Below are 22,144 nucleotides of genomic sequence, written 5' to 3' on the forward strand. Positions count from 1 at the left end.
CCATCATCCAGAAACCAGACCACCAGTTGAGACAATCTATAAATCTCAGGGAGGACCTATGCTTTCTGACTGAAACAATCATTTCTGTTGTCATGATTTTTGGTCAATGTGTTTCTATCAACATAGATGATTGTTCTGTCAACAGTTCCCATCTAATTGTTCCTGTGTCTGCTGTCACAATGTCACTGTACTCCCTGGCACCAGCTGACTGGGGATTATTTCTGAAGTCTCTCTCCCAACTCTGTCTCCATCTTGTATCCTAGGGCAAAAACTTACCTTCATCAACTGAATGTTTCCAATTGACATTAACCAGTAAATTTTAAATGTGAAGGTTGTGCAAAAATATTCAGTTGTTTCTTAGCTTTCCATTGAATGCCTCAATCAGTTTTCAATTTCAGAAACAGCTACAATCTGGCCCCACCATTCAGTCCATCGCATCTGTTCTGCTGTTTCTGTTGGGGGACTGTGTGCTCCTTTGGATACTCCATTACATAAAGGATATTAAAGCCATAGAATGTTCAACATAGATTCACTAGGATGATGTGAGAGATTGGAGTTACGAGGGGAGTCGATTTCCACTGGAGCAGAGAAGGGGAAGAGGAGATTTAATTGAGGTTTTAAAAGGCATTTGATAAGGTTAATAGACTATTTCCTCTGTTTGGTTAAGCGGAGGGAAGTGGACATCAATTCAAAGTTGTCACTGAGAGGGATGAAAGAGATATTTCTTCATAAGAGCATAGAATACTTAGCCAAAGGGAATAAAAGTGGGCAGAACTGACTTGTGAAGTTCAATGCAGAACATTGTAGAATCCTTCACCCCAAAAGGAAAACTAGATGAGAGATAAACTCGATGAGCAGTGCCACAGCAGCTAAGGATGAAGCTGAAAAAGTTAGAGCAGATTTGATGCAAAACCTGCCCAACCAATAATGAGCAGCAATCCAATAAAGACAATAGGATGTTGAACAGCACATAGCTCAAGGAGTAAATTGTCGTTCAGATCAGTTGCATTTAAATAGCATCCTTAAAGTAATTAACATTCTAAGGCTCTTCAGAGCAAAAACAAAATTCAACACCAAACCATGTAAGGTGGTGACTAAAAGCTTGATCAAAGAGAGAGATTTTAAGGAGCGTCTTAAAGGAGGAAAGAGAGACAACGAGTTTTAGAGAGGGAACTTAGGGTCTTGACAGATGAAGGCACAGCCACCAATGGTGGAGCGGTTAAAATCAGGGATGCTCAAAGACTAGAATTAGAGGAGCACAGATATCTGAGGTTTGTGGGGCTGGAGGAAATTGTAGAGCCAGGGATGGGTGAGGTCATGGAGGGATTTGAAAATAACAATGAGAGTTATAAAATTTAGGCATTGATTGACGATGTGTCAATGTAGGTCAGCAAGCACTGGGTATTGGGTGAATGGGACTTGGTTGGTGTGAGTGAACACACAGACAGCAGAGGAGGTTAGAATATGGGAGGGCAGCCATGAGTGCATTAGATTGTCAAGCCTGGGAGCAATGAAGGCATTGATGAGGGTTTCAACAGCTGATGAGTTGAGGTAGGGATGAAGTCAGGCAATGTTATGGAGGTGGAAATAAGCGTACTTAATGATGAAAGTTATAGAGCCCTGTTCAGACTGGGTCTTGAATATTATGTCCAACTCCAGTTGCCAAGAAATAAGAGATGTTTAAGCACTGGCAGTGGAGAGTTTATGCAGCTGATATCCAGGGTTGGATTTTTAAGTCCTGCCCTGGTTGGTATGCCAGTTTCCCATTGCCAGTGAGTTTCATCAGAGCTGGGGGAGGCTGGTCCCAAGAACCCAGCCGTGAGGTCCTGTCACATGTGGCTGGTTGCTGCATTTGAAAGAGAGCACAAACGTATGTTCAGGGTCATCTGCCTGTACTTTGCCTACACTCTCACACCCTGTTGCTGTTGTACCCATACATGGCACCCTTCTGTTCATATCGATCTGGGTAGTTGATTTTGCCGATGAGCAACAAACACAAGCAAAATGGGTTGGGTTTTTCACAAGCTTTGCAGTGTTTACTGGGAGCAGGACACTTTGCCTGGTGTGGAAATATTGTCTGGACAAGTTGCAACTCTGTTTGTGAAACCGCTGTTGTTCTTTGGCACGTCAGTGATGAACAGCATTTACAGGAGTTAAACTTGGAATGTGTCTTTTTTGCAGTCTCAACTTCAGTGGCTCAGGACTCAGATAGCAATAGTGAGTTTGCTAACTCCAACAGTTCTGACAGCATCCTGTCTTTCTTGAGTGCCCTCCGGCGTAGTTGGCTGGAGGGAAACCATCAGTGATTTGTGTTTTCATTTCCCGTTTGACCTGTTCGATTTCACCAAAGTCACAGTTGGCTGCTAGTTGCCTCAAGTACGTGCAGTACTGGTCAGTTGTCTCATTGGCTTCTTACTTAGTGCGACTGAAGATGATTGTTTCATTTTTTTTTGGGGTGTAAAACATCAGTGCAGTTTTAACTGACTCATAGTCATTTTATTCAGGTGTAAGTGTTTTAAAAATGTTTTCTAATTCCTCACCGGCATAGTTGAAAAGTAAAGCCTTTTTTCTTTTGTCCTCTGTGATGGCAAAACCTTCCACAGCATCTTCAAAATATCACAGACACCTTTGCAAATGTAGGAATACAGAGGATGGCTCTGAATGTGCTTAAAAAGGTGGTAGATAGGGCATCGACAATGCTATATTCATCAGTGATGAAACTCGTCTGTAAAGCTTCCCTGTTTGTTTGATCTGAGTTTGTGTGCCTTTGAAATGGCTGGAAAGTTTCTCTAAGTCTGCAACTTTCTGCAGAGAGTAGGCTATACCTTCCAAAAAGATTCATAGCTTCTTATTTTGCATTATCCTTGTTGCCAGTGTGAGGTTCTTGGGACTAGAAACAGCTAGAGACAGCCAGAATTAAATGTGCCCAAGCACAATGGCTCCTTTTATTAAAACAACTTCTTCAGAATCTGGCTTCTGAGTGTGGACTCCCTCTACTGGTACAATTCTGTACGATATCTTCAATTGAACAAAACATATATTGCACTTTTCAAAACACGAATACACTACACCGGCCAATCTGCTAATGAGTGCAATTAAGGTGGTGGGGGGAATGTTCTGTGCAAGCCTGGGCAATGCAGTGGGTCATCACGCTCCTGACATCGCAGGGGCATAAGAGGAGGGCCAAGGCTTCCAGGCACAATTTGGAAGCCACCTGAGTGTAAGGAGGACAGCGGCCGGTGACAGAAGCATGGCTCTCAGGTTGTCTATTGGGGATGGGGAGCAACATCCTTCACAGGAGAGGCAGAGCCCCGGGCATGGGGACAGCAGAAAGGGATGAGGGGTAGGAAGGCAATGGAGGCCATACCCCCAGCTTAGGCTGTACTGCAGAAGTCAGAGCTACCTCAAGATGATTGAGAATCAGTATCACAGGAGACCACGACAGGCAGATGGTCCTCTGGAAAAAGGACCTCCCTTCTCTCCCTCACTGCCTCGAGGAGGACCTCCAGGTTGTGCATCAACAAAGTGAGGGGCAGCCCTAGCCCAGGTTCCAACCCTCTGCCATTCCTGCTCCTTGTAGCAAGTAAATCAATAAAACAGGCATCACTTTTATGGTTGATGTGTTGGGTTTAAATTAGGCCCACCTCTCTCAGTCCCGCCTCTGTTCCCAACCCTGTGGCCCCTAATTGGTCACACGACCCACCCTCCAGCCAAGTAACAATGAAAATCGAGGCCTCTGACCGCTTCCCCACCCTTCCCCCGATCAGAGGCAGATCGGGACCTGGAGAGAATCCCGACGTCCGTTTCCCAACCCTGGAAGAAAAGTCAGAATAATAAGGGACAAAAAAGAAACTGGGGTTTTACAACCTAAAAAGGAGGAATCTGAGAGGTGATGTAGCCCAGAGTATTTTGGGCTAAATTGCAGGTGTAGAATGAGGAGGTGCAGGTTACGCTGGAGAAGGGGGTGATAATTGCTCTTCACACAGGGTATTCGCTGTTGGTGGGTGGGGCGGGGTGGGATTGCTTTCTCTTGTATTAATTAACTGGTTAAATTGTTTGCTTATCTGGAATTATCGTGTGATTTCTTAGGCCAGTCACGTCAGCATCATGGTTAAGTGAGGGCAGGGGCTGGGTGCTCTGAGTGACTTATCCCCTGACCCTGCAAACTCCTCTCCATTCACCAGCTCGGGTAGCCTCAAGGCACTTCACAACCATTGCTTGAAATGTAGTCAATGTTACAGGAAACACAGCAGCCAGTTTTGCACAGTGTAAACTCTCACAAACAGCAGTGTGAAATCTGACCGATCAATTTGTTTTATGAGCCTTGCTGAAAGAAACATGTTGCACAGGACACCAAGTAGAACTCACCTGCTTTTCTTTGGAGACTGCCAATGGTCTCATCCAAAAGACGGCAGCTTCAGCATTGCAGCATTCCCTCAGTAATGCACTGAAGTGTCAGATGAGATTATGTGCTAAAGGCTAAAAAAGATGGAGATGGTATTAGAAGAATAAATCAGACAAAATATCAAGACATTTAAGATAAAAAGGGGGAATATAGAGGGGATGAACTAATGAAACTTGGAGAGGACAAAACCGTTGGTCTGGATGGATCATATCTACTGATACTACTAGAAGTAGTATCAAGGTAAATATCAAGGTAAACAAGGTAGCAGAGTAAATAGTGAGATTACTAGTCCTAAGTAGCTGCGGTGAGTTTAGTTCATGTATACCATGCAATTACAGCAACTTCACCTCATTCAGTACATGGTGATGGTGAGGCAGACAGCGAGATGTTGTTTTCATGAAGCTGGTGACAGACCAGCAATGCTCGAACAGTAACTTGTAATTCACATTTAACCACACATCTTCTTCTGCCTGAAGTTGCTGCATCATTTACACATAAATTACTGTGAGCACCATTTGCCTCACTGTTATTTCAACAGCAAATCCTTCCTGTAGTTTCAACTTGTGGGAGAGCCCATAAATGTAAAATAGTCATTCAGGAGAAACTTCTCACAGAGAGGTTAGAACGTGGAACATGCTACCACAAGGTGTAATTGAGGTGAGCATAGGTGCATTTAAGGGGAAGCTGGATAAGTGGGTGAGGAAGAAAGGCTTCGTAAGGTAAGAGGAGCTTTTGTAGAGGAGAAACCTGTTGGCCTGATTCCATCCTGTAAAAGGCTCAGAAGTGGGGTTTGAACCCAGAACCTCTGACTCAAAAGGAAGAGTGCTACCACTGAGCCACAGTTGATAAACAATCAAGGAAGCTTCTAATAGAAAGGCTATAGGCTGCTGCATAGACTAGAAAGGGAATTGGATAAATAATTGAAAAGTAAGAATGAAAAAGGGTATGGAAATGGAGAGGGGAACGGGATTAGAATGGTCATATCCAGTTGAGGCAGCAGAGGTGAGATAGAACGAACAGCTTCCTTTGATGGTATAAATTCTATAATATTATCTTCAGAGCTTTTAATGGGATTAAATGAATAAATAATGTAGGGATATTCCCAATGGTTGAATCAGTCTCAACATAGTATAAATTTAAAATTGCTGCTGAATGCATAAAGAATGTTCTTATGCAAAGTGTTGTTGCAATGTGGAATGTGCTGTCACTGGAGGCTATTAAAGTCAATTACAACATGCAAGAGGAAACTAATAATGTTGAAGAAAAATATTTATGGGTGCAAGGAATGAATCAGCCAATGGGATTAAAGTAGCTCCCTTACAATGGAGTGGGCACAATAGACTGAATGGTACCCACACTGAGTGTGGCGGGAATGAATAGTATCGGTGCATTTAAGGGGAAGTTACACAAATATATGAGGGATAAGGGAATAGATGGTGATTTAGAGGAAAGATAGGAAGAGACCTGAGTGAAGCATAAATGCCGGCATGAACTGGTTGGGCTAAATGGCCCGTTTCTGTGCTGTGGATCCAATGTAATCCTCCTTCATGTGCTGATATTTCTCTGATGCTGTAATGTGATTATGGGTCGTTAGCTGCTTCTTGATCTGCAAAGGTGACCCTGAATGGTAGCAGGTTGGCATTGAGTGTTGTGTGTAGCTCTTGCTCTCGCTCTGCCTGTGCCTCCTGTAGCAGCGCAGGACAGCATGTTACATAGAATTATGTAGAAATTTCAGCACATTTTCCAACCAGTCTGCATTGATAATAAAAACAAAAAAATGCTGGAACTGCTTAGTAGGTCAGCCAGCATCTGTGGAGAGAAACAGAGTTAACGGCCTGTAACTTCTGGGCTCCCCAGCATCAGATTTGAAGGGGTACCCCAAAGATGCACTGGGGAATCCCTCTCAGAAGTTCCCAGGTGAGGGTTTGCATGGTAATTGCCCAGAAGTGCACCCTTCCTCTGGATAATTGTGCTGCACTGGGAACCATCCGAAAATGCGAGTTTATATCGCAAACTTCGGATGGTTCCACTGGGGTTATACCAAAACAAAAACAGAAACAGAAATACCTGGAAAAACTCAGCAGGTCTGGCAGCATTGGCGGAGAAGAGCACAGTTGATGTTTCGAGTCCTCATGACAAAAGTTCTGTTGAAGGGTCATGAGGACTCGAAATGTCAACTGTGCTCTTCTCCGCCGATGCTGCCAGAGCTGCTGAGTTTTTCCAGGTATTTCTGTTTCTGTTTTTGTTTTGGATTTCCAGCATCCGCAGTTTTTTGTTTTTATCTCTGGGGTTAACCAATAGTTAGCCAGAAAAAGTTAGAAGAATTAAAACCTCTTCTAACTTCTGACTAACTATTGCAAAGACATAGACTGATACCATGGGACTGCCCCCACACCCAACCGACCTCGGACTTCCCACGAACCCTCACGGACCTCCGACCCCCCCCACTCCCATCCCCGGACCTCCAGCTCTCACCTACCCCCTTCCAGACCTCGGACCAACCACCCCCGCGACCCCCTTGGACCCACCCCATGACCTCCTGCACCTCCAACGGACCCCTCACCGCCCCCCTCTCTCAACACCAACCCCCTCATATCTCAGTTCTACCCCCCACTGCCCACCGAACCTCCAACCAACCCCCCACACCCCTTCCCCAAGGCATTCGACTGACCTCCTGGACCTCCGACTGACCCCACCCCCCGGACACCCCCATCCCCCAAAACCTATCCACTTAGCTTAGACACTTACCTTCCCCCTGGACTGTCAATTTCCCTGGCCCTTTAAACTTACCTGCTTTATGTAAAAAAGGGGCATGGCCTTCTTGAATATGCTGGAGCTGCACTTCACTGGGGTCTGTGAGGATACGTTCGATGCAGACCCCCAAGCAGCTCCGGTGAGCGGAAGTGTCAGTGTAATTTTCAAGACCAGGTAAATGTGCATTTATTTCTTCTAATTCCTGCCGGCCAGCACTTTCCAACGCTCGTCGGAAGTTACGACCTAATGTTTCAGGTCACGATGACTCTTCATCAGAACTGGTGTTCATCCTTCAAATGAGTTGATCAAATCCCAATAAAATAGCAAAGTACTACGGATGCTGGAAATCTGCAAGTGCTGGAAATACTCAGCAGACCTGGCAGCATCTTTGGAGAGAGAAACAGAGTTCACATTTCAGATTTGTGATCTTTCCTCAGTTCAAATCCCATGCACCTTGAATTTAAAATTCTCATCCTTGTGTTCAAATCCTTCCATATCCTCTCCCCTCCCATAATCCGCCGAGATATCTACATTCCTCCAATTCAGGCCTTTTGTCCATCCTGTTTTTGTTCACCCACCATTGACCTTCAGCTACATAGGTCCTAAGCTCTGGAAATCCCTCTATAAAGCTCTCCATTTCACTCCTCTTCTAAGATGCTCCTCAAAGCATACCTCTCTAACCAAGCTTTTGGCCATCTATCCTAACCATCTCCTTGTGTGACTCAGCGTCAATTCTGTGGGGTAATGCTCCTGTAAAGCACCTTGGGATGCTTTACATCAAAGATGTTATGTAGATGCATGTTGTTGTTGTAATGCTCACCAACGTTCTAACCTATCTTTGGAAAGTAGTGACTCCACATCCGCTTATTAGGAACAGGTGCAAAACTAATTGCAATGGCAAATATCATCAATCACAATTCAGGATCCTTAAAGAATCCTTATCATATTATTACACAAAGGGTTCAAACTAATATTGGATGTTGCTGCTGTAAAACTCTCTTTTCCACAGGACAAGAAACTTGGAATTCTGCAAAAACTGCTCCCTGGCTCTGCTCGCACTTTCATAGTTTTGAATTGTCTTTTACAGCAGCAAATATATGTGAACAATGGAAATTTGTTGCCAGGATACTGTAAAGATTTGGCCATTTTAAAGTAGAATAGTTTGACCAGTTATATAACCTAGTGTTATGGCGTCTATACCAGGCAATTATTGATAACTATTAACCATCACAAATGAAATTAATTATAAAGGAGCCTCTCACAAGTGACTGCACCATCAGACAATTCAATGAGCTCTTTGCCCTCCTTTAAAGAGCGATTAAATAGTGTACGCTTTTTAAAGGTCCACTGATTTCAGGCAAACTGGTGTTAATTAAGCATCTTTCAACTTGTCTTGCTGATGGTTCGGTTGGCATAAGGATCTGAGTGCCCTCAGTACTGCAATGTAGTCAGACGTTTGCTCCTGTTTGCGTTGGGAGCATGGTGATGTAATAGCCGAGCAATGGGACCTGCTCATTGTGGAGGGTTGAGTTTTATTGATCTGACTCTCCATTGTAGGATCTTGATGCCTGTTGATGTTGCTGGAAATTTGTGCCTCATTTGACGCTATTTTGGGCCACATGCTAGAGTGTGAGCGACACTGTCTTTATTCTGCACTTTTAGTTCTACCATCCAGCATGTAGAGTGACCAGTCAGGGCGGGGTCTGACCTGAGACGTGAAAGAATTTTCCTCTTTACTGCCTGGGCACCTGTGTCAAGCTTAGAGAGGAAAACTGGGCAGCTCACCCACATATAATGGGTATTTGGACCTTCCAGGTCTTCAGCCTTAAATGTACCTCCCCTACACTACCCACGGCTGACAGTATTTACAGATTCAGGAGGAAAACCTGCAGATGAAATAGTGTCGTGTGAATCAGACTGAACGGAGGGGGTTTGGGGAGCAGTGTAGCCAGAGGATGTGACAATAGCCTAAAGCTGGCAATAATAACAAGAACAAATAAATAAGATTAATACTTCAAATCAGTGCCCATCAGTGGTTTTAGAAAGAGATTATGAATCAATAAAAGCTTCTGAATGTACTAAAATATATTTAATTAAAATTGCTTTCCTTTACAATGAAGCCCGGATATTATAGCAGGAGGTCAAGGAGCTTTGAGTTACTCTGTCATACTTGGCTTAATCCACAAAGTCTCTGTGCTAGTAATGATCCAGTGCAGTTGAAATGATGATGCTGCAACAATCTGGAGCCTGGCACAAAACATCCTTTAATGTGATGTTATCGTGTTGTGGAGAGTTTGAAGGGTTAGACTATTTATTATTCTGAAACTGTGTGGTGCTGACAGTTGGGAGAAAACTATGTCTATCCTTGAGCATGAGAGCACTTGTATTTGGCTGTGTGCTGTCAATGGGCAGCCTTGCCCACTGGTATGAGTGCAATTCCTGTGCAGGGACAAGGATAGGATACTCCCTACACTCCAGCTCCACTGAAAAGCTTTCAATAATTATCTCTTATAAACATCTAATTATTGATGAACATCTAATTATTGTTTCAGATTTCCAGCATCCACAGTATTTTGCTTTTACCTAATTACTGATAATGCATTATTCATACCACAGCCTTAACTTAAAAATTCACATGAATAAATAACACTGCAACTGATATATATTAGTGCTATACAATTCCATTCTGTAGGCATGGGCACTTCATGTCTGTTTCAATCTTCATGCAATTTTTTAATGTCCGTCCCCAGGTATAATTGGCAAGACTGGCATTTATTGCCTGTCTTCAGCTGCCCTGTGAATGTGGTGGTGGATCTAGAATCCAAAACTATAATATATAAAAAATCATCCATGAGGGGCTGTGGGGCATCAACAACAGCAGAATTGTATTCAACCACAATCTGTAACCTCATGGTTTGGCATATTCCTCACTCTACCATTATCAAATAAGCCAAGGAATCAACACTGGTTCAATGAGGAATGCAGGACAGCATGCCAGTAGCAGCACCCAGGCATTAGTTAAAATAAGGTGCCAGTCTAGTGAAGCCTCAACACAGGACTACTTACATGCAAAGCAGCAAGCGATAGACCGAGCTAAGCAATCCCACAACCAACGGATCAGATCTAAGCTCTGCAGTCCTACCACATCCAGTCATGAATGGTGGTGGACAATTAAACAACTCACCGGAGGAGGAGGCTCCACAAATATCCCCATTCTCAATGATGGGGGAGCCCAGCACATCAGTGCAAAGGCAGAAGTGCTGAGTGGATGATCTACCTTCGTTTCCTCCAGAGCTCCCCAGCATCACAGATGCCAGCCTTCAGCCAATTCAATTCACTCCACTTGATATCAAGAAATTACCAGATTACCACAAGTGAAAACACTTTGACACATTCATGAGTTATGTACGCCACGGTCTCAACAGATATGTAGCCTTGTAGACTCAAGTCCAAACCCCTACTGACTTTTCCAGCAGGCTTCCTTATCCCAGCCACGTCAGAGTGAGTCTTTGCAGTAATCTGATGTGTAATATACCTTTAAGGCAAATGTTGTAATGTAAGATCACATGATCTTGGTACCCAATAGCAGGGTAGCGTGGGCTACGTCTGTAGTCAATAGCCTTGAGTTAGAGTTTGAAAAGTAAAGACAGAGTTTTGAGTTGTAAGCACACAAGTGTAGCTGCTGAGTTCCTTTTATAAATAAACAGAATGCGTTTCTTCTAAGAACAGTCTAATGATCTTCTCTGCCTTGGTACCAACTCAGTCATCCTGAAAAAAGCCTGCAATCCAGATCCTTTGGCCCCAACAAACCAGGGCACTGGATCCCACAGTCTTCCAGTCTTCAGCCAATTCGGTTCATTCCACTCCTGCCATGTCAGTGCAAGTCTTCCAGTGCATCCTGCAAGCCCCTTCACTCACTCTCTGAACATCATCAAACCAACTTCCAGCAGTAAGGCACTCTCATGCGACTACTTGGCTTTTAAATCTCTACAAGTTCCGTCTCTTCAAACAGGGATAATATTCTCACCAGCATTCTGCTTGGTGATTAACACAAAAAAAGATCTTTCCCTCTGCCTGATACAGCAGCATTTTGACATTCCTCTCTCAGTCTCTCTGTGTGTCTCAGTCTGTGTCTGGCAACACCAACACCAACTGACTCTCGGTGTCCAATTCAGTTTCTGGTCAATAATAAACCCCAGGATGTTGATGGTGGGGGATGGTAATGCCAATGAATGTCAAGGGGTGATGGTTAGATTCTCTCCTGTTGGAGATGGTCATTACCTGGCACTTGTGTGAATGTGTCAAAGTGTGAAAATTGGCACTTGAGTTTCTATGGGTTTCAGGACAACCATATCTGGCCCCTGTCTCCGGGCAGAGTTCAGAATAATTACCATCCCCTCTTCATGACACTCTGTTTTACTTCAGTTTAAAGGAAACGCCTTAAAACATAACTGTCTTATAAAGTTTCAAATTTGTAACATTAACAAAATTAAAGTTAAAGGGAATCAGGGGCAAAACTCTCTGCTGGTTGGAGTCATACCTAGCACAATGGAAGATGGTTGTGGTTGTTGGAGGGCAATCATCTCAGTTCCAGGACATAGCTGCAGGAGTACCTCAGAGTAGCTCTAGGAGTTCCTAGGCCCAACCATCTTCAGCTGCTTCATCAATGACCTTCCTTCCATCATAAGGTCAGAAGTGGGGATGTTCGCTGATGATTGTACAATGTTCAGCACATTCACAAATCCTCAGATAGTGAAGCAGTCCATGTCCAAATGCAGCAAGACCTGGACAATATCCAGGCTTGGGTTGATAAGTGGCAAATAATATTCATGCCAAACAAGTGCCAGGCGATGTCCATCTCCAATAGAAGAGAATCTAACCATCTTCCGTTGATAATCAGCAGCATTACTATCGTTAAATTCCCCACCATCAACATCCTGGGGGTTACCCTTGACCAAAAACTTAACTGGATCAGCCATATAAATACTATGACTACAAGATCAGGTCAGAGACCAGAGAATTCTGCGACGAGTAGCTCACCTCCTGACTCTCCATGCCTGTCCACCATCTACAAGGTACAAGTCAAGAGTGTGATTGAATAATCTCCACTTGCCTGGATGAGTGCAGTTCCAACAACACTTAAAAAGCTCAACACCATCCTGGACAAAGCAGCCTGCTTGATTGGCACCCCATCCACCACCAACGCACAGTGGCAGCAATCGCCAAGGCTCCTTCAACATACTACATTGTCTTTGCTTCGAGCTCCAATTATTTCTTAAATAATTCTCTGTCCAATGGTATTACTACTGTTAGGGCACCAGAAACTACTTCCACCAGCGTTTACTGGCCCTTTTTTTCCTAATCTCTGATTTTGACCCATATTGATTCTACCTCCTAATATTCTGAGCCAAAATCCTTTCTCACAAATGTCCTTATGTCATTCTTTATTATCAGGGCTACTGCTCCTTGCTCCTCCTTTTCCATTCTGTCTGTCTTTTTGAAGTTTTATATGTCCTGGAATATTTATTTCTAACTGTGGTCAACTTGCAGCCAGCTGTATACTGGTGTTGGTTGAAGAATAAATATTCACCAAGACACCATGAGAATTCTCCAGCTTTCCTTCAAAACCACTTGAGTGGAAAGACAGTTTCTTGGTGCAGCTTTCCCTCAAGTGTTACCATATACAAGTATCTGGAGTGGGCCATGCACCTTTGATCTACTGAAGCAGATAAAGTGGCTCTCCAACATGATGGAAATAGTGGAAATGGTTGAAAATCCGAAGTCCCTTCCCTGAACACGGCATTTCCTATTTTAGCAGAGGTGGGTCTAGGGGTGGACTGGGGTTTGTGCATGCGTGTTTTACAGAGGCAACTGGCCATTTAAATCATTAGAAGTCTTCACTGAAGTTGTTGATCAGGAGTGTGAAACCCAGGGTGTGCAGACTAGACCAGGTAAGAGCTGGTCTGAGCTTGGTGGATTCATTTGGATAGCCATGATACCCCTTTGGAGAGGTAAGGTACCACTTTGGAAATGGTCCCAGGATACTTTTGGGATAGGTAAGGCACCCTTTTGGGATTGTTAGAAGTAAACATGATTGTGCAGAAGAAGTGCATAAACTCATAGGAATTGTCAAAGCTGTCAAAGAACTGTCAAGTAGTCAGGGAACTGTCAAAGCTGTCAAAGAACTGTTAAGTAGTCAAGCAACTATCAAAGATGTCAAAGAACTGTCAAGTAGTCAAGGAACTGTCAAATCTGCCAAAGAACTGTCAAGTAGTCAAGCAACTATCAAAGCTGTCAAAGAACTGTCAAATCTCATTGGAACTGTCAAAGCTGCCAATGGACTTAACTCTGCTGCTCTTTAAATTTTAAGAAAAGTCTAAAGCTCAAAGAAACTCACTACTTGATATCTCATTCTCTCTGTTGATATAAGCCTAAGGGTTATTATTTTAGGATTTGTGCTGCAAAGACTAATTTTACAAACTAGCATTGTCACAGTGGGGTATATCTGTTAAGTAAGCAATTTGATTGACAGCCCCAAGTGATTATAGAACAGAAATATTTGTTTTCATAAGAGGTTTAGTTGAAGGAATTTCTATGTATTGAATTTATATTATCAATTAGAGTGTTTTTTTAATTTAAAAATAATGACATCATTAATAGACACATAAATTTATCTTATGTTAGCATAGCTCCTGATGTTTGCCCCTGGTGGATACTAGGTGGCATGGGGGGTAAGGGCAAAGGCTGGTGGGTGGGGGCTCATGGGTTGACATGAGTTGGCACTAAGTTGGCATAGGGGCTATAAAAGGCCATGGAGGTGTGGAGGTTATAGGGGATATGAGAGCCATGGGGTTGGGTAGTGGGGCAATGGTTGGCACGGGGGTATGAGGGGCCATGGGGGAGTGTGGGTAGGGGGCATGGGCTGGCATTATGGGTATGAGGGGCCATGGGGTTAGGTAGAAGGACATATGTTGGCATAGGGGTTTATGAGGGGCCATGGGTGTGGGTGGGCAGCATGAGGTGGCATAGGTTGGCATTGATAGGACATGGAGAGTGTGTGGGGGGGTGAGAATGAGGGCTGTTTTTTTTAATTTTAATCATGTTTTAATTAAATTCAGTGCAGTTTCAGAGCACAGAGACAGGCCATCCACCCCACCCACCTCCGCATCCGGCAGGTTCTGCTCTCGTTCCAGGTCTAGCAAGACACCTACAAGCGACGGCTCTCTGTGGATCTTCAGCTGTGTGTGCAGCAGGCCCTGCCACCCCTTCATCTTGAGGGAGGTGCTCCTCCCTTTGCCGAGCCAGGGGCCTCCTCCATTCTCCTCTTCTTCTTCTCTGCTCCCTGTAAGCCATGAGGCATCCCGCTAAATCACCAGGCTCCATGATCCTGATGTTCTCCTCCTGCAGGATCAAAGAGAGAGACGCGTGTATTAGCATTGGTATCCTAAGAACCTCTCTTGATTAAGTCTGAAGGCCCCTTCACATATGCAGGAAAGTGCTGGCCACCACTTGGATGGCCAGTGTGTAATGCGCTCATTGGCTGTCCGAAACCCCACCCACCTCCGCCCCACTCCACCTGACCGATTGGCAGCAGCTTCACCCACTGGACTGCATGTTGTGCTCTCAGCTCAGGCACAGGCATTCCTCTAACCCACACTGCAAGGCTGCGCTGTTAGCTTGAACCATGGGGGAGACTGGCCCAAACCTGAATGATGACATTGCCAAGGGGCTGTGAGCACCTCCACCAGTGACTGCACCATGGCCAGCTTTAGCAAGGGGATTGTACAACTTGTCCAGTCGGCCAATTGTTCTGCAGCCCCCTAAAACACACATTAATTTGCAGTCTGCGCACGAGGGGTGAAAAGTTCTGGAGCATTTGGTGGCACTTTCGTGCTTTTGTGTTGCTTGAGTGAGCAGAAAAGCTTCAGAGGCCCAACTCCAAGCATTTCAGTGGAGCTGCTTCTGAACGGTGCCAGCTGTGTAAGTAGACAAGCCTACCCAAATGTGCGGTCACTTCCCTCCCCCGCTCTTCTCCCCCCTTCCCCCCCAGCAAGCATGTGTTTGTTTACTTCTTTCCGTCTGTGCTGCCTTGCCCCTCATCACCCAGAGGCCTCACCCGCACTGGAGCGGGTGAGGGTCTGAAGAAGGGGCAGACGGACTCGCAACGTTAACTTTGTTTTTCTCTCTCCACAGATGCTGTCAGAGCTGCTGAGTTTTTCCAGCATTTTCTGTTTCTACTTCAAATAATGATGCTAGCCGTCTTTGTAAAATATAATTTGTTCAGCTCTTTCAATCACTGAGACCCAGGTCTCAATGATTGAATTGGTTTGAGATAACAATGGAATGTGCTTTGATGCAGTGAGTAATATTCCAAAACCTTTTTCCTAGGACATTCAGTGTATCGTAGCAATGTAATTATTCCTCCAGCCTATAGTGTTGAATAAACCCCTTTGAGCTTTGTGATCTGTGATAGTGTTTGGAGTAGTGAGGCTTACTGAAGCATTGATAGTTAACTGATTTTGACTGCTGGCCAAATGAACAAAAGCCTCAGCACTCTGCAGGTGGACCATCTGATACACCAGTGAAAATGTTAGCATAACTACATTTTTAAAAAGCCCTTTAGGTTTTGCTGCTGTGCCTTGGGCAGAAGTCATCAAAAGCTGAATATATTCAGAACTCTTTGCAAAGTCCTGCACTGGGGGACATGCCTTAACGCAGGGTCAGTATTGGAAAACAAAACCCTTTACTTCCAATAAATGGCTAAATTTGGAACCGTAGAACTTAATATAACATAACTGCCTGTCTCTCTTTCTGAAAACAATTTGTGAATAGTCTGTTTTGAAAATCAGTTCGGTCCCCAATCTTGCTTCCTGACTGATCTGAGAAATTAACACTCAAAAGAATGTTTAACAAAATAGAGCCAAAAAAATTATTAAATGTCTCTGTGCAGTCACTTTTTATGCACATGAAATATATCTAACAAGTTACCTTGTGTTCTGAGAAACTGAGGCCTTTATTTCATGGGGCTTCAATTCAGCTGAATGAAGCAAGCCAGCCAGGTTCCAGACTCCACAGAATGCACTGTCTCACTCTGTTGGGAGCAACCTGCACAATGCCAAATCTACCTTAAGGCCACCTTCCTTCTAATGACAAATACTGCAATTGGAGCTGGGGAAAACGTATCAAGCACCTTGATTTGCTTTTAATGACTGACAGAGGGTTCCCAGAAACAGCAGTGAGACAATTTAGTGAGGACAGAATTTCCCGATTGGTGTACAGGGGCGAGCCCGACAGGCCGACAGGTAAAATGATGCGCGATGACCTCAGGCGTGCGTCCCGACGTCATCACCGCCATCGCAATATTTCATTCGGCGGGCGAAATCAATTGAGCCGCCTGAGAACGCTGCCCGTCCAACCTTAAGGCCCAAGCGGCCTTTGCGTTTTTCAGGAAACCTCATCCACGAGCGGGATCAGGCTTCCTGAAGCTTTTATTAAATTAATTAATTAATTATCATAAATATAAAATCATGTCCATTGGTTAAGAAATAAATATTGGCCAGCACTTTTTATTGAATATTTGCCATGGAATCTTCTACATATACCTGAGAGGTTAGACAGGGCCTAGGGTTAATGTCTCATTTGAAAGATTCTACCTCTGACACTGTAGCACTCCCCCAGTACTGAGTGCCAGGTTAGATTATGTGCTCAAGTCTCTTGAGTGGGACTTGAATTTTGTCCTTTTGACTCAGAGGCAAGAGTGTTACCCACGGCTGACACTTGTCTGGTAATTATGCAGCTACAGTATGCCACATGCATGGATATCTTTAGTTATCCACATGTGGAATATGAGGGGACAAACCTGATTTCCTCATTTATCTGCCTGCAGTGGGTGAGGAAAACAATTTGTTATTATAAATGATCTGGAGCTAGTACAGCGACAACACTTACAGATGATGCTAAGCTCATAAAAGTGGTCGACTGCAAAGCTGAATAGGATAGCTAAACTTTGACTGTACTTGAGAATTGAGAAGACAGGTGGCAGATGAAAATTAATGTAAAGAAATGCAAAAAGCTTCACGTGGTGACAAAAAATCCAGAAAGTGATTGTTAATTAAATGGAAGGAAGTTGATGTGTATGGAAAATGAAAGCAAGCTGAAGTCCCAGTTGACAGTAAGTTGAAGTTTTCACAACAATGCTCAGTGCCAGTGAGCAAAACAAATCAGATGCTGGGATGTATTAAATGGTCGACATTGAATCAAATTAATGAGGTAATCGTGACACTTTATAAATCACTAGTACTGCAGTTAGAACACTGTGTACAATTTCAGTCACCACAGCCCAAATAGGAGATTGCAGCAATTGAAATGATACAGGAGAGGATAATTAGAATGATTGAGGGGTTGGAAGGAATGGAATATGAGATACGATTGTATAAATTAGATATGTTATTGCTAACATAAAAAGCGAGGGTCGAGAGGTGAAGTGTTTGGAGTTTTTGGTATTCTAAAGGAAATGAATATTGTGAATCATGACAAGCTGTTTCACCTTGTCCAGGTTAGAGGATACAGGATGAGAAATTTAAAAGTCTTTTGAGGAAACAGTATTTCAGTTAACAAGTGATCAGTCTGTGGTACAGGTTCCCTAGAGAAACATTGGGAGAAGTTAATACTGATTCTTTCAAAACCACTTTTCTTTCAGAAAATAATGTTTTGGGATTCGGTTATGAGTAATTTGAGGAATGTTAATTGGCAAGTGTAGCATGGTGGTGAGGAAAAAGGTGACTTTGGACTCATGGTTTCCAAACCTCTCCACAACCAGGCTTTTGTCACCTCACATCTGGATCTGTTGAGAAAGATCGTTTGCTATGATTAATCAACCAATCTATTATTGTTGTATCATCCACTACCAGGATGGTAGAAGATAAACTAGAGTGACACTGGCCTTTCCTAGTCCAGCTGCTCCTATTTTCCTATGTTCATGTAATCACTTTTCTTAGTTTCATTTATGAGAAAAACCATAAAATATCTGTATTAGCAGTCTTGTATAGTGTGTACACTTAATTCAATTCACACACTTATTTCCTAAAGCCTTTCCCTATCACTCTTTCCACATCATATTTTGGCGATAACAGCATCATTGCTTTGATACTGACTCCAAATTGGAAATGAGGTGCCAGGGAGAGCTGAACCTAGAAGTAATGTGCAAGATAGACAGCACCTTCCCCAGGAATTCAGATGGGCAGACAGTTTTTTAAATTTAATTCATTCATTCATAGAATTTTGGAATCACTGGCAAGACCAGCATCTCTAACTGAGGAATGAACAGTGGTGAACTTCTGCGGTCTGTGTGGTGAAGGTACTCCCACTGTGCAGTTAGGCAGGGAGTTCCAAGATTCCAGTAAAATGGAGTGCATAAAATACTTACTCTGTTCTCAAATTTTCAAATATCTAAGCTGTCAGGATGAGGTCAAGACCAAAGAGGCCTTTCCAAATAAGTTTAAAACTTGCCTTCGTGTCATCAGCAGGTGCAGGAGTGTGCCTGTGGGCCTACAGCTAAAGTGTAGGCCTCCCCTGACCCAGGGTCATCCATCCCTTCATGACCCTCTGACCGCCCCCATGCTTACCCGGCTCGCCAACCTGCCACTTCCTGGCACGTTGCCTCCAGATTTGGGCTGGAAGTCAGCCAGCAGCATGTTAATAAGGCCCGGCCATTAAAGTAGGTTTAATTACTCTAGTTGGATGTATTCCTGATGGTTTCATCACATGGCATTCCACTGCCCTGCTCCCCCCAGGCTCCCGCCATTGTCTAACGCACCATCCTCATGACAAACCATCTTCCCACTCCAACTGGAAAGCAAACAGACTCTGCATGACTCAATTGGATGATTCTTGACTGCGAAGCTTCTTATTTTCCTGACCATTATACACTTATAACTTACAAACAGAAGTGTTAAAAGTAAATAAAAAGAAAATCCCCAATTTTTTTAACATTCCCATAGTTTTTCTCTTGGGCTTTTCTTGCGGCTGTTTCCGAGAGATTAATGTTCAATTCCAGAAGCCCCAGGACAATTTGGAAGGATCGGAAATCTGATACTAAAATGGCCTGTGCTTCCCATTGCCACTTAAGAGTTAAAATCCCCACTGATCGTTCTAAAGGTTGACTTGCATTCTATTGACGGGTATATTCTATTGATACTGATATAGTTCAACCTCCTAACCATATCTAGGCAGTTGTTTACAATCCAGGATGGACCATGATACATATGAATATATGAATTAGGAGGAGGAGGCCATTCAGCCCCTTGAGCTCCGTCATTCAGTAAGATCATGGCTGATCTGATTGTGACCTCAACTCCACTCTCCTTCCTACCCCACTCCCATAACCTTTGACTACCTTGTCAATCAAAAATCTATCTAAGTCAGTCTTTGGAACTGTCAAAGCTGCCAATGGACTTAACTCTGCTGCTCTTTAAATTTTAAGAAAAGTCTAGAGTTCAAAGAAACTCACTACTTGATATTTCATTCTGCCTGTTGATATAAGCCTGAGGGTTATTATTTTAGGATTTGTGCTGCAAAGACTGATTTTACAAACTAACATTGTCACAGTGGGGTATCTGTTAAGTGAGCAATTTGATTGACAGCCCCAAGTGATTATAGAACAGAAATGTTTGTTTTCATAAGAGGTTAGTCGAAGGAATTTCTATGTACTGTATCTAACTCAGTCTTAAAAATATTCAATGACCCTGCCTCCACCGCTCTCTGGGGAAGAGAGTTCCATAGACTCACGTCTCTCTGAGAGACAAGAAATTCTCCTCCTCTCCGTCCTAAGTGGGAGACCCCTTATTTTTAAACTATGCCCCCTAGTGCTAGTCTCTTCCACAAGAGAAAACATCCCTTCAGCATCCTGGGGAGGGGAATGGTGGAGATAGAACGAGATGGAATTGTTTCACAGAATAGTCAAATCCAAGAAACATTTTGATGTTCTAGCAGTCAGATTATCCTCTCTTCCCAACTGGGAAAAGATTAGAGAACTTGTGAGAAATAAGAGACAACCATAATGTCAGCCATGGCTCCATGGATATCAATCTTGCCTAGATCAGAAGGCTGTGAGTTTAAGCCCTGTTCCAAAGACTTCAACATTAAATCTTAGCAGGCAATTTGATGCTACACTGTCAAAGGTGTCACCTCCAGATCACGCATTAAACCACGGCCCCATCTGCCCTAGCTCTCAGTGCACGTTATATGGCACTACTTCAAAGAAGAGCAGGAGACTTTTCCCTTGCGTCCTGACCAACATTTATCCCTCAATCAATATCACTAAAACAGATTATCGGGTTATTATCATATTGCTGTTTGCGGGATCTTTCTATGCTCAAGTTGGCTTCTGTAGTTCCTACATTGCAACAGGGCCTACACTTTAAAAAAAAAAGTACTTCATTGGCTGTGAAGCACTTTGGGACATCTTGAGGTCATGACAGTCACTATATAAATGTAGCACTTTATCTACTAATAACCCTGAATAAAAACAACATACTTTTTTCAGGAATTTCAGGATGGTAGCAGTGATGAGAAAGGCTGATGACGGAAGTCCAGAGCAATGGAGAATGCCACCCCTGAACCAATGTACGTTGATGTGGACAAAGGATTGACGTTAGCCTGCTTTGTCCTCCTGTGCCTCTTCCTAATTATGATGATTATCCGTTGTGCTAAGGTGATAATGGATCCCTACAGTGCCATCCCTACTTCTACCTGGGAGGAGCAGCACCTGGATGATTGAATGCCATGTGGGGGCAGAGGAAAGTAGAGAGATTCCTCCTACTGACAAGTCAACTTGAACAAACAGGACTCATTACAAATACTGAACCTATTAGTAGAATTCTGTGAAAGTGTTTACTAAAAATTGCATGTGTATAAGTGCCTCAGTGAAGATTATGTTTGTCTTAAATGACCTTTTATGTTTATATCATACAATGCACTGGATCGATAGAACTATATGTCTTACATATATCGATTGTAGTCTTAGGGTAACATAGGATAAATACAAACCAATTATCTGCTAATAAACATTAAGACATATAATGAAGCCTCAGACTCTGCCTGCTAAATCCTATGTTACAAAGTTCCTCGTTCTTCTATAAGCAATATATAGCAATGACATCTGGAAGGCATTGCAGGAGATGTACTTACCTTGCAACTGGAGTGTGATGGGAATCTCAGTCTGCTCTTGAAAATTGTTTACAATTGTTGGTGCTTTCCTCAACTTATGACCTTGCAATCTCTCATTACGGCCTCAATCGGTGATGTTCTTTAAAAAACAAGTACTGCTTTGTATTTAGACTGGGAATGCCTCGCCAGATGAGTGGTTGAATGATCCATTCCACAGTGGCACACCCAATGTTTTCTCAGGACTTGGCCCAGTTAAACTGACTGTTGATGATACGATTATCACTTGGTCGCAGGATCAAATCACATAAACTGAGAATAATACACATCTGATTAAACACTGGTGTTGTGTAAACAATAGTCAGCTATGCATTCTCAGCCTTAATGTCAGAACTGCAAGGTTTCTGCCTCCTGACCTCAAAGAACAACTTACAGCCAATGGTGAAACTGCAAGGAGGCAGAGCTATTGGCCATATCTACATTTAACAGACTTAAAAATAAAGTTCCATTTTTAAAAACCTCAACATGACTCATTTATTCTGTGATAGCACGTCAGGGATACTGATTGTATCTTTCCGAGTGTCCAATGATTTCAGTAGCCTGTTCTTGCGTTTTTCATTTACTGTTAATAGCCTCCTGCTTCAGGATGAATGTGAAGCTCAGACAATCTAGCAATCCCCCAGGGAGAAGTGGTTCCTGGACTTTAATTGTCTGCCACAGTGTGTAATCATCTCAAAATGCTTACCTGTGGATTACACCATCAGGACGTTCTTCGATAATCAGCATCATCACCATCAAAGTGAATTGTATAGAAACATCCCT

The 22,144-nt window shown here is 43.3% G+C and overlaps 1 protein-coding gene across 1 annotated transcript in view; it reads left to right on the top strand.

The window, feature by feature from the left end:
- ctxnd1 (cortexin domain containing 1) overlaps positions 1-21,068 on the top strand; it is a 48,949-nt gene extending 27,881 nt beyond the window's left edge. Inside the window, exon 2 of the mRNA XM_078529930.1 lies at positions 20,703-21,068. Within this exon, the coding sequence (XP_078386056.1) occupies positions 20,757-20,936 (180 nt within the window). The 5' untranslated portion in view covers positions 20,703-20,756 and the 3' untranslated portion in view covers positions 20,937-21,068. The remainder of the gene's footprint in view (positions 1-20,702) is intronic.
- Positions 21,069-22,144: the final 1,076 nt, after the last annotated feature.

Source organism: Cetorhinus maximus, chromosome 26, assembly GCF_964194155.1.
Source record: "Cetorhinus maximus chromosome 26, sCetMax3.hap1.1, whole genome shotgun sequence".
Lineage (NCBI taxonomy): Eukaryota > Metazoa > Chordata > Chondrichthyes > Lamniformes > Cetorhinidae > Cetorhinus > Cetorhinus maximus.